General features: G+C 37.3%; 1 protein-coding gene across 4 annotated transcripts in view; it reads left to right on the top strand.

Moving 5' to 3' along the window:
- Positions 1-15,918, top strand: part of RAD18 (RAD18 E3 ubiquitin protein ligase) — a 138,452-nt gene that overhangs the window by 47,533 nt on the left and 75,001 nt on the right. For all 4 annotated transcript variants that reach the window (XM_070738284.1, XM_070738286.1, XM_070738283.1 and 1 more), the window contains exons 7-9: positions 7,218-7,402; positions 12,935-13,011; positions 15,778-15,838. In XM_070738284.1, the coding sequence (XP_070594385.1) occupies positions 7,218-7,402; positions 12,935-13,011; positions 15,778-15,838 (323 nt within the window). The remainder of the gene's footprint in view (positions 1-7,217; positions 7,403-12,934; positions 13,012-15,777; positions 15,839-15,918) is intronic.

The raw sequence follows: 15,918 nt of genomic DNA, 5'->3' as shown, positions 1-15,918 counted from the left end.
GGGGCATCTTTAATGAATTTTCTGGGTTTTGAAAAATAAGATTAGTGATCTTAGATTGCTATGGCCAATTCTTATTGTTGTGCCTTTTGTTGTAACCTGCACAGGGGTTATTTTTTCTCCCTTTAGTGGATCTCTTCTAAGGTTCCCTCAATAAACAAAAAGAAAAAAGAAAAGAAAAAGAAAGACAATGAATTAAAAGGACATCACTAATTAAACTTAACATCTTGACATAGTATAGAGTCATATAGACTCTTCTATGAAAAATAAGCCTATGGCTAAGAGCTTAATGTGGAAATGGAGTAGGTTTGAGCCTGATCAAGCCTTGAAGATGCTACTGCCAAGGAAGGCGAAAGGTGTAGTAAAGGTGTAGTAAGTCAATCTTTCAGAAGAAGCAGTAGCAAGCTACTTCTATCCTCTTACCCAGGAACACTATCTTGGTCTATGGATGACACTACTAAGACTGCGAGGAGATGTTTCTAGACTACGAATGCATACAACAGAACTGAAACTATTGTTCCCCCAATAAGCAGAAACAAAACCCCAAACATTTTGTGCTTTGGAAGAAACAGAGCTCATCCAATTCTTTTGGATGTTTTTGTCATGGGAAATGTGGGGTTCAAAAGAAGTTCTTGAGCTGCAAAAATATGAGTTCTCGGTAGAGCCCTGGAAAGGGACAATATCCAATCTTAACTGCTAAAATAGAATAGAACACCCAAATTATTTTGTCTAAAGCAACTACATTTCAGCTTGGACCTGGAATAAAAAAACCACACATAATTCATAAGATACCAACTGCTGTGTCCCCAGATTTGAATATGAGCAATGTTGTACATTCCTAAATCAGACAGATGCAGACATTTTGCCCAATCAATAAATAATTAATAAATAATTTATTAGATTTGTATGACGCCCCTCTCTGTGGACTCGATGAAACATTATGTTTCATCTGCGATATAAGAAGTCTAGACAGCAATTAAGAAAATTACTTGAAGGCTGAAACCATTTTCTTAAACCCCGGGTTTGTATCTCGAAAAGTTTGTATGACGAGGCGTTTGTAAGATGAGGTATCACTGTACTTGAATTATTAATTAATTCATGCTATTCTAAAATTACTTTGGGATGTAAAGGGTAAAATAGTCCAGTCCTGGATTACACCAGTGTTTTCTTTGCTTTTGTATCAATTTCTCTTCCTCTTTTTTAAAAAGTGAAAATGTGAGCAGGATTATGTGAAGAGACTGACTAAAATTAAATTCTGTCGATTAGAATGGAGTATCGGCATTTAATTCTTGCCATCCAGACAACTTTACTATAATTTAAATAGGTCCACAAAATCATGAACGGAGTTTAGCTGTGAATGATTTTTTTCCCTGTCTTACTGGTAAAAATCAGAGGAGTCCGACTGAAATTTAAATAGACAGCATAAACAGTTTGAACAGTGTCGAAGATCTCTTTTTTTAATTGAACTCTGCAAATTGTCTGGAGTCTGTTCTTGTTGCCAGGAGACACTATCTGCGGTGTCCACTAAAAATTGCATCGTGTGCCTGTGGCAGTAGAGTGATTCATGACTATTAGAAATAATAAATGCGAGTTAAAAAGGGATTCGATAAGTTTTTGTAGTACATGGTACCCCAGTGCCAAATTGCTAGGTAAATTTGGGAATGCAATCACATATTGATAGTAACCTGCTCTTTTACATATCATGCTAGGGCATAATTGAATACAATATTTGTGAGTATTAACAAATTGCAGTGGCTTTATGTTAGCACATTTACTTGTCTTACTGCCAAGTAATTAGGGAGCTTGAAAGCCTTTACTTTTACTTATCTTCAGGTTTCTGATAGGTTGAGATCTGAGATAATAATTTGAGAATAATGTTTCATATCTTAGGAGGTATTCCATTTCATAGGGCAGAATTGCAACAAAAAGGACAAGTTTGGGGGTCTCATTAGATGATATTGTTTAATAGAGGGAATCTGGAGCATGCCCGCCCTGTCAGTCCCTGTGTGGCAGTAGTAAGAATTGGAGACATAGTTGTCTCTGTGAGATGATTGCAAAGGCACCTCTTTAGATGTCAGCTGAGGGGGGGATGAGCCGATTCTTGGCAGATGGCTCTGAGCATCCATCTGTGAGGGATTTGGTTGAGGCTTCAGTTTGGGAAAACATGCACCTGCAACTGGTCAGTGAGGAGGAGGAGGAACTGCCTTCTGCACATGATCCAAGAACATGTGGGGCAGAGAAAAGGCCGGAGCATAGAAGGTCAGCCAGACTACTCGGGAGGAGAAAGCCTCACCTGTCTTGATGGGCTTCACAGGAAGCTGGTTATTATTTGCAGCAGACAGATGGAGGAGTTGCTTGGAACAATGTGTTTGTTTCCTAGCTGTGTGTTTTCTGTTTGTTGTGATTCTTACCTTGCTTTGGATTGACACTGTGTTTTGACTCGAATTGTGCCTTAGAAACTCTGGACTTTTCTTGCCTCATGAGCTCTCTTATGTTGTGGATTTATTTATTTATTTATTCAATTTTTTTATGCCGCCCATCTCCATTTAAGTTTGCCTGGTGGGTTTATTTTGTTTGGGAAACTTCCAAGTGCTTTGTGGAATCTTTGGCCATTGCTCTGTAGACTAACATTGGTCTGTTCATGGCTGAACTTAATTGGGAACAGTTGCGGGTTTTGTTTTGTTTTGATGGAAGAGAATTGTTGGAGAATATTACTAAACTCATTAAACCATAGTTACATGTGTGTGTGAATGGGCAGGGCAGCACACTCTGGCATATTCTATCTACCTCTTCCTTACCATTGCATTTTTGGGGGGATTATTTGGAGTACAATACCAGTTCAGAGTTATATTCAGTAAAATTCTTCTATGAATGGAAAGATTACTGATTCAGTGCAGGTACAAGTGGGAAGACCTATGCTTCAGTGTCTTCAGTATGATATTTAGTACTGTTCTGAAGGATTGCCCAAACCTTTGGAGCATATTAACATTAGGCCACTGGATGAAAGGAACATTGGTGAAACATCATTTACTTTACTTAATTGCCATTGCTATCTTAGAGGAAAAAACCCCAAAATCTACATTTACAGTTGACTGGAAGCACTTTATAGATTGTATGCATAAAACAAAACAAAATGCATTTAAGACTTGTGGTTTTGATGATTTGAAAAACTGGATAATAGAAAAGGCTGCGCTTTTTTATAATCTTAATAAGATAACTTTTTTTTTCTTTTTCAGCATTTACGGGAATGTTAAATCTAATTGACCTCTTTTCCCTCCCTTTTGTACACTATTTTTTTCTTTGTTGTTGTTAGGGTTCGTGCATGCTTTTGCCTGTTTCATTTTGTTTGTTTGTTTTACTGTTCTGTATTTTATTGTTTATGATAAAATAATAAATTAAAACAAAGCCTTTTAAGTAATCAGAAATGTGTGTATTTTTATCTTGCCCTTTGTCATAGAAAAAAATTGACAAATGTTTGCCAGTAATTTTATTTTCATAAAGATTTTCTCCCTATCACCCTGAATATTTGTTGTCATTTTTAGTTTGACAGGCATTTGTTGATTTTCATGATTATCTGTGGATGTAATGATTTATATATGTATAGAATGTGCTTTCCCTCTGGAAATATGGGTGTTTGATATCAAACAAATTATTTTTATTTAGCCTTCATACTATTTGAAACAGTATTAAGGAGATTCTTTTCACAAAAGATTTAGCCATGGTGAGTTATAATGTCACATTGGCACCATATGTTAATTTATTTCAGTAGCAGCATATTGAATTACCACATTTTTCGGAGTATAAGACGCACCTTTTTCCTCCCTAAAAGAAGCTGAAAATTTGGGTAGGTCTTATATTCTGAATGTAGCTTTTTTTTCCAAAACTTTTTCCCCCAGCCCTAAATAGATGCTAATGATGTTCCCATCTCTTATGGGCTTGCAAGCTCTTTCATTGTTATTCTATCCAAAAAATGTTTTCCCTAAGTTTTTGCAGGCTTTTTTTCATTGCTCTCCTTGCTCTGAATAAGTTTCTTTCCAGCCATAACAAGGTGCTAACAATGTTGCCAGGCTCTTTCATTGTTACATTCTCCCAATAAGGTTTTTTTTTTTTGTAAAGCCCTAACCAGGGGATAAAATAATGTGCTGAAGCTGACCAGACTAAGGATGGTAACCAGATGAATACCTGGTAGCAGGTCCCCCCCTCCCTATTTTCCTCCCCCAAAACCAAGGTGCGTCTTATACAGCAGTATAAGGCACAAAAGATGGAAAAATACAGTAGTTGTAACATGCATTTCCCCCCCTTCCAAATCCTGTCCAATTCTCAGAGACTGCCTGGACAAGTCCCTATGATTTTCTTGGCAAAAGTTTTTCAGAAGTGGTTTGCCATTGTCTCCTTCCTAGGGCTAAGAGAAAGTAATTGGCCCAAGGAGACCCAGCTGGCTTTGTTCCTAAGGGGACACTAGAACCCATGTTCTTCTCTTTTGTATTCTGATGCCTTAATCATTACACTAAACTGGCTCTCAATGGATGTGCATAATTTTCAACAAACTCAAAAGATGTATTCTAATTTATAAGCATGTAGATTGCATTGCTGGTCTTCTGTTGAATTCTTTTCTTAGTTGATTATTCAGTTCCAGCAAATAGTACCTGTAACTGTTCTATAGCATTTACTGGTTAGTGTCTCCTATTTTATTTACAATGTAACATATGTGATAGCATTATTGAGATTACCAGAATATTACTGTTTATCAGGATATTACTGAAGAGTTTATGTTCCCTTCTGGAATGACGTTACACTTTTAGATGTCTTTTTTAGCTCTGCCAAATACCACGGTGGTTATAATTAAAACAATCTTGTAGCTGTTTGGGAATTAAAGATTCAAAGTATAGTAGTACTACACTGGGAAAAAGACAACAAAGAACTTAAACTTGGAGAATATGTAATAATGGTGAAACAAAGATTATACACTGCTCAAAAAAATAAAGGGAACATTTAAAAAACAGAATATAACTTCAAGTAAATCAAACTGTCCTCTTAGGAAGCAACACTAATTGACAGTCAATTTCACATGCTGTAGTACAAATGGAATAGTTGTGCAAATGAAATATTCAATGAGAATATTTCATTCATTCAGATCTAGGATGTGTTATTTGAGTGTTCCCTTTATTTTTTTTTGAACAGTATATATACATATACATAACATAAGTTTAAATATTGTAAATTAAAGCAAAAATGGTATCATTTGCATTATGCAGCAAGGTAAATTCAAACACCTTGACTATATTTTCTACATTTACACTGATAGGGACTCCAATTCTTTGGGGTACAAGGCGGAAAATCATAAATAAATTTTTTAGTTTGTATAGGTAATTTTCTTTTTCTTTTTGCATTTATAAATATCCTATTATAGTGAAGACTTTGTCATTAAGCTTAGATAGATAGATAGATAGATAGATAGATAGATAGATAGATATAGATAATAACTTACATTTCAATATAGCTAATGTTATATTGAATAATAATTGTATAACTTCAGTAATTATCTGTTCACTTGTAGATGTAATAATTTTTAAATACATATTTAAAAAGACTGAAGGAATTTCTATTAATCCCTTTTTAAAAGATTTTTCTAATAATATTTAGAAGGTTGGCCCTAGAAATAAAGTATTACCTGATTGAAGTTTGTTTGGCAGTAAATCTGATCCATAAGTAAAAATTGATGGTAGTAATTTTGCATTTCCGTAATTGCGGAGATGGGCGGCATACAAATCTAATAAATTATTACTATTATTATTATTGTTGTTGTTGTTGTTGTTGTTGTTCAAAACACTTGTCTGCTAGTTCAATTGTTTGTTGAATTCAATGAAGGTCACACATTTTTCTGCAAACTGCATTTTAAAGAGGGAGACGGCGAGAATGTGACTGGAAGTCAGTTTTGATTAACAGAATCGGTATATGCAATCCTAAATAGTGCTTACATATTGTTGTGGTTCCGTCTGAGGCCCCTCAGGGAACGGCTGATCTTCTGTTGGTTTCCAGCTCAGAGGGAGAAGATGAGGAACAGGAGGTGCAGGCAGACGAGGAGGAGGAATCCCAGGCTGAAGAAGAGGGAGGACAGCCAGAGTCCCCCCAGAGGGAGCTCTCCCCAGCAAGCAGCCTGGATTCCTTAGAGGAAAATGCACAAGCCATAATTGATCTGCGACAGAGAAGAGCTACACAGCGAAGGGACCAATTGGCTAGGTACTTTCAGCATTAAAGAGGCAACAGCTGGGTTTGGGTGTGGTGCTCTTTGGAAAGGCTAAAAGGCAGACCCACCCTTCCTGGCTTGTGGAGTTTTATCTTTGAGAGTCTTGGGACCTAGCTGTGAACTTTGGCGTCTTGGAATCCTGGTTTGTGCCTTTGACTACTGAAACCTTGGGGTGGGTGTGCCAGCAAGAAGCTTGCTGTATTGTCTGGACATCAGGACTCTGCTGTAAAGTATTATAGCCTGTCTGTTGGGAAGAACAGGTTTTCCTCTGTGTTTATTTTTTCCAGCTATAAAGTACTTTTGCTTTTACCAGAGTGTCTGGCTGTTTTTTCCAGTTGGTGTTGAGGTCTGGGGGAACCCAGACAGAACACATATATACCATTTTTGTGACTTGTGATTGTTGATATTTTGCTAGCATTTTTGAATATGCTTTTTAAAATAAATAAGCAGGAACATATTTTTGAGAGAAATAAGAGATGCTAGCCTGAATGAGTTTGATCAGCTACTTTCTTATGTTCTCTATAATAATAACAGAGAAGGGTACCATTCCTCATTAAATATTTGATTATTAGCTTTTAAAATATTTACTTGAGTGCTGGACCTATCCCTTTGGCTTAAGTTAAATCACAGTGTTATTATAAGAATAAGAAAATAAATCTCTCTGAAAGGAAAATGGGATATAAGTAATAATTTAATCAAATACAGTACTTTAATAAAATTATTGATATTGGATATAGAAATGAGACATGGCAAGGGGTTGCAGAGGGGTAAAAATAAAATTAATATGGTCAAAATAAAATAACATTAAACATGATATCTGGAATAGAACTTGCAACGTACATCCCACAACCTATTTGTATCTTGTAACGTATTTATATGTGCCTCATAGATTGAGTAAAAATATGTACATCTGGTCATTTTGTTTTACAGGAAATATTTTTACATGTTTACCTCTATGTTTTTTCCCTCCTAGTTCTGGACAAAAAAGAAAGTTATTGCCGAAACTAGTTTACAGTTTACTTTCTGACCGTGATCTGAGAAAAAGACTGAAAGAACATGGCTTGTCCACCCAGGGAACAAAACAACAACTTATTAAAAGACACCAAGAATTTGTGCACATGTATAATTCAGAGTGTGATTCTCTAAATCCTAAATCAGGTAGGAAAATGAAAAGGTAGATAGCGGTTTCCTTCAAATAGTGCTGTTTCTTAAGATATGCTTCTTCCTAACATTTATTTTACTTACTATTTTGAGCTAATATAAATATTTAACCTGCCAATCTATTATTACTTTTTGAAATGCTTTATATGAGACTTGCTTTACCTGAAGTGTCTGCCATGATTGAAAACATTAAGCGTTCATGACCATGGGAACAGATTTGAATTGTTAGCGGTTTGTGTGCATATTAATTTGAGTCCTTTTATGCCTATATATTCATGTTTTTTTAACCTTGAGAACTTTAAGATATAGTAGGCACTTTAGCTTCCAGAATTCCTCAGGCAGCATTGGAGTTGAAGTCCGTGTGTGTTGATGTTGACAAGGTTGAAAAACACTAACAGTATTTAGGCAAATCAAAGTACAGTGATACCTTGTCTTACAAACGCCTCATCATACAAACTTTTTGAGATACAAACCCGGGGTTTGAGATTTTTTTTGCCTCTTCTTACAAACTATTTTCACCTTACAAACCCACCACCACTTCCGGACTTCCATTGCCAGCGAAGCACCCGTTTTTGCACTGTTGGGATTCCCCTGAGACTCCCCTCCATGGGAAACCCCACCTCCAGACTTCCGTGTTTTTATGATGTTGCAGGGGAATCCCAACAGGGGAATCCCAGCAGCGCAAAAATGGGTGCTTCGCTGGCAATGGAAGTCCGGAGGTGGGGTTTCCCAGCGAGGGGAGCCTCAGTGAAATCGCAGCATCGTAAAAACACAGAGGTCCAGAGGTGGGGTTTTGAGGACTTCGGTGTTTTTGTGATGCTGCGATTTCACTGATGCTTCCTTCGCTGGGAAACCGCACCTCCGGACTTCCGTTGCCAGCGAAGCACTCATTTTTGCGATGCTGGGATTCCCCTACTGGGATTTCCCTGCAGCAACGCAAAAACACAGAAGTTCGGAGGTGGGGTTTCCCATGGTGGGGAGCCTCAGGGGAATCCCAGCAGCGCAAAAACGGGCACTTCGGCTGGCAAAAGGGGTGAAATTTGGGCTTGCACGCATTAATTGCTTTTCCATTGATTCCTATGGGAAACATTGTTTCGTCTTCACCTTAAGAACCTCGTCCCGGAACCAATTAAGTTTGTAAGACAAGGTATCACTGTATTTAGGCATATCAAAGTTATGGGGCCTTTGCACAATCCCCCATCCTTTGTCTATTCAGCCCCTGGAGATACTGGAGCCCTGGTAGCACAGTGGTTAGAATGTAATATTGCAGGCTAATTCTAGCTACAGCCTGGAGTTTGAACCTAACCAGCTCAGGATCGACTTAGCCTATCCAAATTTCCAAGGTCAGTAAAATGAGGATTCAGGTTGTTGGGAGCAATATCAGGGGGTCCAGCAAACCTGGAAACAGAGAAATCAGAGAGTTATCAGGGAAATTGGCGGTTTGGAAAATATCAGGGAATTACCAGGGAATTGGTAAAAAAAACAGAATAAATCAGGGAAAAAACCAAACTGTATTAAAATATTTAAAAGCCAGGGAAAAATCATGTAAAAAACCCCCCCAGATCGCGTTGCCTGCAGATTCAAGCAAAAATGAGCATAACTTGCCTCCTCAGCTACCAATATTTCTCCACGGCTTACCCTTTGGTATGACATCATCTACTCCCATGCCTTAACTAGATCGCAAGTTACAGGGAAATGTCAGGGAAATGTCAGGGAATTTCAAAATGCTTTCCCCCTGGACACCCTGAATATGTAAATCATGCTGGCATTGTAAACTGCCTAGAGAGGGCTATAAAGCACTATGGAACAGGAAGGGCTGTTTCTGTTGCTACTTAATTGCTGTTGTTACAGGTTATAGTAAGAAAATCTTAAAAGTTTCCTTCTGCACTTTTTTATGCTAAAAAGAATCAAGACAAGATTATCTTGAGTTTCAATGGATGAGTTTTTCCATCTTCCTTCCCTAACTAAGTGGATGTTTGCTTAATTATTCTTGCACTCTTTCTTCAAGGCTAGCCTACTCCTCTATACTGGCTAGCACTTAAAATTACTTCCATGTGATGTTCCTGTGTATTGTGAAACTCATCTCTGATTTTAAATTACTGCAGATGTGTGGAAATTCGGGAATCTTATTTTGGACGTGGTGTGTTTCTCTCGTTGGGGCTGTATAGTTTCTGCCTGCCAATTTCAAAATATAATAGATGGTTTATGATGGCATAAAATTATACCATAGAAAACCAACAGCCTAGTCATAATAGCACAAAGGCCTAGAAATGTCACCGTTGGGGATGCAAAATCTTCAAGCATCTCTAAATATCCATCTGAAGAGTCCTGTTTTCACAGCATTTCAAAAGTAAAATAGGAAATGGGTAATCCACAAAATAGGAGTAGGTGGTTCCATGGTTGTTTCATTGGTATTAGATGCGGACATAATTATTAGGCACACTTTAAAAGTGTGATGGTGCTCTAAAGAGAACTTAGTGGGGGAATCGCTGACTCAGGTCTGACAAATCCTTATTCAATTATTGCTAAAAGCAAAGACATCCTTTCTGCTAAGGTTCAGTATGACTTAGTGCTACAATGGGAAAAATATGACCAAAGGGCACAGGTGTTTATCTGCAGCAAAAGGAGACATTTTACAGTTCACCACATATAACTGTGTTTAAGCTGTTTTGGTTACTCAGAGCCAATAACAGAAGAGCCTGTTCTAAGTGATTTGATTTGTGAACATTTTAGCAAGAGCTAGAGAAACGTGATATAAACTCAAGAAGAGCTGTGCTGGATGAAACCAAAGGCCTAACTAGTCCATAAAGGAGAAATAAAGGCCTTTGGAAAGCAGGAGGTGAAAGAAATTATACCTTCCTGCTTTAGTTTCCTAGCAACCAGAATTGAGAAAATAGTGTGTAGCTAATATGACTAGTAGGTATTGTTAGGCTTAATCTCTGAATTTATCTAATCTTTTAAGATAGTCTAGGTTAGTAACTATTACCATTTTACATTGTTTACTGTGAAAAAAGTTGCCCCTCCGTGCTAAATCAACAACTGTTTGGATAGATTGGATATTTCTTGATTCTAGTGTTATGAACAAGAGAAACCTTTTTTAGATCCATGTATAATTTTATTAATTATCTGCCTTTGTTCACATTTTTCCTGGTTTTTCCTGCTACATTAATAAATAATGTTTTGGAAAGAGTCCAACATTAAACAATGATTTATGAAATCATTTATGAAAAAGATGGTTCACATGTACTTTCTAACATATTATACTGATTCAGAAGGTATGCATGTGATATATATTCATAGCGACTAGGCTCACCTCCACTGTGTGGTGGACTTTAACTACAGTGATCCCCCGAGTTTCGCGATCCCGATCATTGCGAATAGCTATATCGCGATTTTTCCACCCGATGACGTCACTCCCTTCCTTTCTCATCTTTCTTTCTCTCTCTCTTTCTCTATCTTGCTTCTTCCTCTCTCACACTCTCTTCCTCCCTCTCTCATCTCTTTCTTTCCTTCTCTCTCTTTCTCTATCTCTCCCCCTCTTGCTCTCCAGCGATGGGGAAACCCCATCTTCGGCTCCTCGCTGCAGCGCCGCAGCAGCGAGGAGCCGGGCGGGCGAACGGGCAAGCGGCAAGCGATCTTGGGGTTTCCCCGTTGCCTGGGCAACGGGGAAACCCCATCTTCGGCTCCTCGCTGCTGCCGCGCTGTGGAGCAGATCAGCTGTTGGGCGGCTGAAGGGGTCTTCCCCGCCGCCCACACGCAAACTCCACCATCTGCGCATGTGCGGCCATGGAAAACAGGACGCGCATGCGCAGATGGTGTTTTTACTTCCGTGCCGCTACATCGCGAGTTTACGATTATCGTGAGGGGTCTTGGAACGGAACCCTCGCGATAATCGGGGGATCACTGTATTCCTAATAGGTTTCTTCTGTCATGCTTCCTTCTTTAATGACTATATACTGTATTAAGTAACATGGATTCCCAAAGTGAATTAAGTAGTATCAGGTCTTAATCAGATGGTGTCTATCATATCAGTCCTCTATCATACTCATTCATTTGTTAGTTCGTTCGTTCGTTCGTTCATTCATTCATTCATGCCCACTTCAAAAAGGACTCAGAGCAGCTACATGAATGAATAGTAGGAAAAGGTTTATGCTGTGTCTGGATGGTTTCTACATAGAGCGGACGGTATGCTGCTTAATATGCTTAAGATAAGGTCTGTGAAACAATGACCCAATGGGGAACAGGTTGTCTAGTAGTATATACAAACCTTGAACAAGCAATATGAATGAGACTGTAGTATTGTATAGATTTTGAAATACAAGTGATTTTCACATACTGTCAGTATCCCAAGTAATATACCCATAGCAAACAAAATTCTGAGGCAGGCAGTTTTGTCAAAGAATAGGTTTATTGAATAGGTCATATTGGCACAGGCTGGTGAAAACCGACTGATTCTTCCCACAGTTTTCACCTAATTAAAAGTAAAAGTTTGTCATTCTCTCAAAACAATCAGTCACATGGTCCAATCAGGATGTTGTCCAGTTGCTAGGTGACTCCAGTCCCCTCCTTCCAAGCACCTGCAAGAATGTCCTTGGTTCCCAAGAGAAAGTATTTTGTTTTGACTACAACATCCCAACTATCTCCATTCCTTCCTCTCTATCCCTCTTCTCAGCACTGAAGTTTCAAAATAGTCTCAGTAACTGTTGACAAGTATTCTTTTAAACTTACACAGTAAAAGCTTGTTTTTTTTAATTTTCATCAGTGTTTTGTTGAACTAGATATATTTCAGGTAAAACACAAACACAGTTTGTCCAAATCTCTTCAAGTACGGTCTGAAAAATACCTCTAATAGATAGAGGTGTAGATAGAGGTCCAGATAGAGGTGTATTGGTCAGCAGTGGCCAATAAATTAAAAGTGTTATTTGGAGAAAACTTGGTGTTCCACAAAACATGTGCTTGTTATATTCATAGCTCTCTCAGCCCACTTCAATACTCAAGTCTCTTAGCCCTTGAACTTCTGTTGCTGATAGTGTTGAAGATAAATCGTTTTGGAGATCAGTCTGTCTGTCCATCTGTCTTCTGGAATATCATTCTCTCTTGCTGTTGGATCTTGTAAGAAAACACTGTATTGATTACAGATAGAAATGTTTAATGCTCAGAACCATCTCCCCATCAAGGGTTTCTGGAGAAATCTCATAGGATTCATTTACAGTGATTTTAGTTAACAAACCTTTCCTAACAATTCTTCTTTCATCAGTTTCCATTGAACCAATATTCCTTCCCCTAGTTAATCATTAATTAGTTTTACATGACTTTTTCTTTATATGTCTTTGGTTTTTAACTCCATATACATTTGTTTAAAAAAAAATATCCTCATTTATAATACTTTTTTTTTCATGCACTAATACCAGTTTTTACATAACAACTGAAAATATTGAGTGCTCTTGAAAATATTTTATTCTGGGATATAGTCACAGTTCCCGGAGTGCTAGATTGCTATTAATGATGTTTATTTATTTATTCCAACAGTTGCGGAAATAGTAAAAGAACTGGAAAATATTGAAAAGACTCAAGCACAACTTGATGCCAGTAAGCCCAAAGAAGATGTAAGTTAATAACCTTTAATTTTAGTCCTGGTGAAGATAATTTTAAATACATTATTCTGTCTATTAGAAAACCACAGTGGAATTGTTTTTTTGGCATAATGGTGCTAAATTAGTAGATACATGTGGGTAGATATGTGTGGATAATTTTGATGCAAAATCTGACCAAGTTTTAAGCGTGCGATCATCATCGCTTTGAACAGAAGTATGCTAAACTAAAGCTTGAATGAAGATTGCATTTGGACTCTTTTTTTATTCTGCTCAAGGCGTCTTGTACCTTCTACACAAGAACCATGCCACAATGTAGTGCCTGTGCTGCAGCCAGTAGATAGATTCTTGCTATACATGTGTCCCTTTTGCTTGATATATCTGTGCCTGTGTTGTTTCCTGTTCATATGCCTGTTGAATAATCTCCCCACCAAAAGCTGACTTTGGAAATGTCACCGCAAAGGCCAAGTAAGTGTGCATTATATTGATGGGAAATAATGTCAGAAACCATCCAATATTGAACTGCATGCTAGATAAACTGCTTCTGTCTATTTAATTACTACCATCAAATTAAAGCTTTGAGGGTTTTTTGTTTAAAGCATTTATGTTCTCTATTTACCACAGAGGTTTAGTTTGTGCAAAATAGTAAAGCTATTTATATAAAAATAGAAACACAAAAAAGCAGGAAATAAAGGCTTATATATAGTTGACCTTCCTGAAAAGGAAAGTTTTCACCATCAGATTGCTGCTGATTGATGTGCTGAGGGAGATACCCAAAAAATCCTATATTGCATGGCAAGGAAGTTTAGAAATGTAGCTTCAAAATGAATGAATAAATGAATGAATATTCACTTAATCTGTGTATTTTGTACTTGTAATTTAGAATTCAAGATTAATCTCTCTCCTGATGCTTAGAAGATTTATTAAGTATAAACCACTAATGTCTAAATAGTTAGTAATAGGTATTATTATTATTATTATTATTATTATTATTATTATTATTATTATTATTATTTTTTTTTAATTGGATTTGTATACCGTCCCTCTCCGGAGACTCGGGGCGGCTAACAGCAATAATAAGACAGCGTACAATAATAAACCAATACTAAAAATGATTAAAAACCCATTAATATAAAAACCAAAAATTCATACAGACATACCATGCATAAAGTTGTAAAGGCCTAGGGGGAAAGAGTATCTCAATTCCCCCATGCCTGGCGGCAGAGGTGGGTTTTAAGTAGCTTACGAAAGGCAAGGAGGGTGGGGGCAATCTCTGGGGGGAGTTGGTTCCAGAGGGCCGGGGCCGCCACAGAGAAGGCTCTTCCCCTGGGTCCCACCAAGCGGCATTGTTTAGTTGACGGGACCCAGAGAAGACCCACTCTGTGGGACCTAACTGGTCGTTGGGATTCATGCAGCAGAAGGCGGTCCCTGAGATAATCTGGTCCGGTGCCATGAAGGGCTTTATAGGTCATAACCAACACTTTGAATAGGTAGAGGGACACACCAAGCTTTTATAGCAGAAATGGGCAATTTAGTGTCTGATAAGCTCTCTTTCTAATCTGATTTTATAAATTTTGATGGTGATAATAATGATGATGGTGGTGTTGATCGTTATTTAGCATAATACAAAGCGAAACACCACTAATTTGCAATTTGGGGGGCCTTATATGAGGATGGTAGAGCAACTGGAGGATTAAGTTCATTTTTTAAATAAAAGTATTTAGTAATAGGTCTATCCTGTATATCCCCCACTTCTCCATGACTGATATTTACTGAAGAAATAAAGCTTGCACTTTGTGAACCTCTTTGTTAAATACTTATACTCTTAAGTGCCCCTATCCCAAATGATTTCACAATGGCACTGTTATTATACAGATAGCTAGGTACATATAGTCTGTAGTTGTTGGGGCACATGGATCCCTAGTAGGTCAATTCTACCTTTCCATACAACAATTCCATTTATATTCTTAAAATCTGCAGTATTGTATTAGAAATCTGAAAAACCTGGCATATTGTTTCTATGTAATGAGCCATGACTTAGTCTTTTGGGCATTGAACTTTTTTGGGTGAGATAACATTATTGGAGAAGTTGTGGAATGGTTTTTCAGTTTGTTTTAATATAACCTGAGAAGGTTAAATATGGAAATGAGTCTGTTATAGCTGTCATAAATCTTGTATTCCTATTTAAGGATTTTTTTAAAATTATTTTTTGCCTCTGCATATGGCAGCTGATCTCAGCAAAGTTCAAAAGTTTCGATCATGTTTGTTTTTGAGGCTATGAGTTCAAAAGAAGCCCATAGAACCCCTGCTTAAGAAGGAACATGGAAAAAGGACAATCCTATGGAACCCATTGATTAGATTTTGTTTGCAGTCAGTTGTAAAAGTTGTAGTGGATGAACAAAGTCATTTTACAAGGATTTATTTTTTTCTTTTTGAACAATACTCTGAAGACTCTGAGAAAGGTTTGCCTTGCAGACAAAAATACAAATTCCAGGATATAAATTTGCTGTTCTGAAAGCATCTCAAAACTTTGAGATTATGTGGCAGCAGCTTTGAGGCTTTGCTCATAATAACGGGGTATGTGTCACCAATTTTCCATTATTTTTTAAGAAGACCTATCCTTAAAATAAGCTTCTATAAATTAAGTGCTAAAACACTATTGATGGGCAGAAAAGTTTTTTTCCCCAGTTCCAAGATTATTGTGTCTTAAAATGTTTCAGCTGCAGATTTACATATTTCATGTACTAATCTTTAAAAATAATGTTTGTGCTATTGTTGCAGAATATGATATTTACAAAGCACCAGACAGAGAATGAAATAGATGAAATTCATAGAGATTATCGTAAGTAACAAAATTATTTCATTTGTGTTTGAAACTAAACTCAGATTAAGAAATGTACATATTAAAAATGAACTTGTACT

This window comes from Erythrolamprus reginae, chromosome 2, assembly GCF_031021105.1.
Source record: "Erythrolamprus reginae isolate rEryReg1 chromosome 2, rEryReg1.hap1, whole genome shotgun sequence".
Classification (NCBI taxonomy): Eukaryota; Metazoa; Chordata; class Lepidosauria; order Squamata; family Dipsadidae; genus Erythrolamprus; species Erythrolamprus reginae.
The sequence above is the reverse complement of the archived record's forward strand: the minus strand, read 5'-3'. Positions and strand labels throughout refer to the sequence as shown.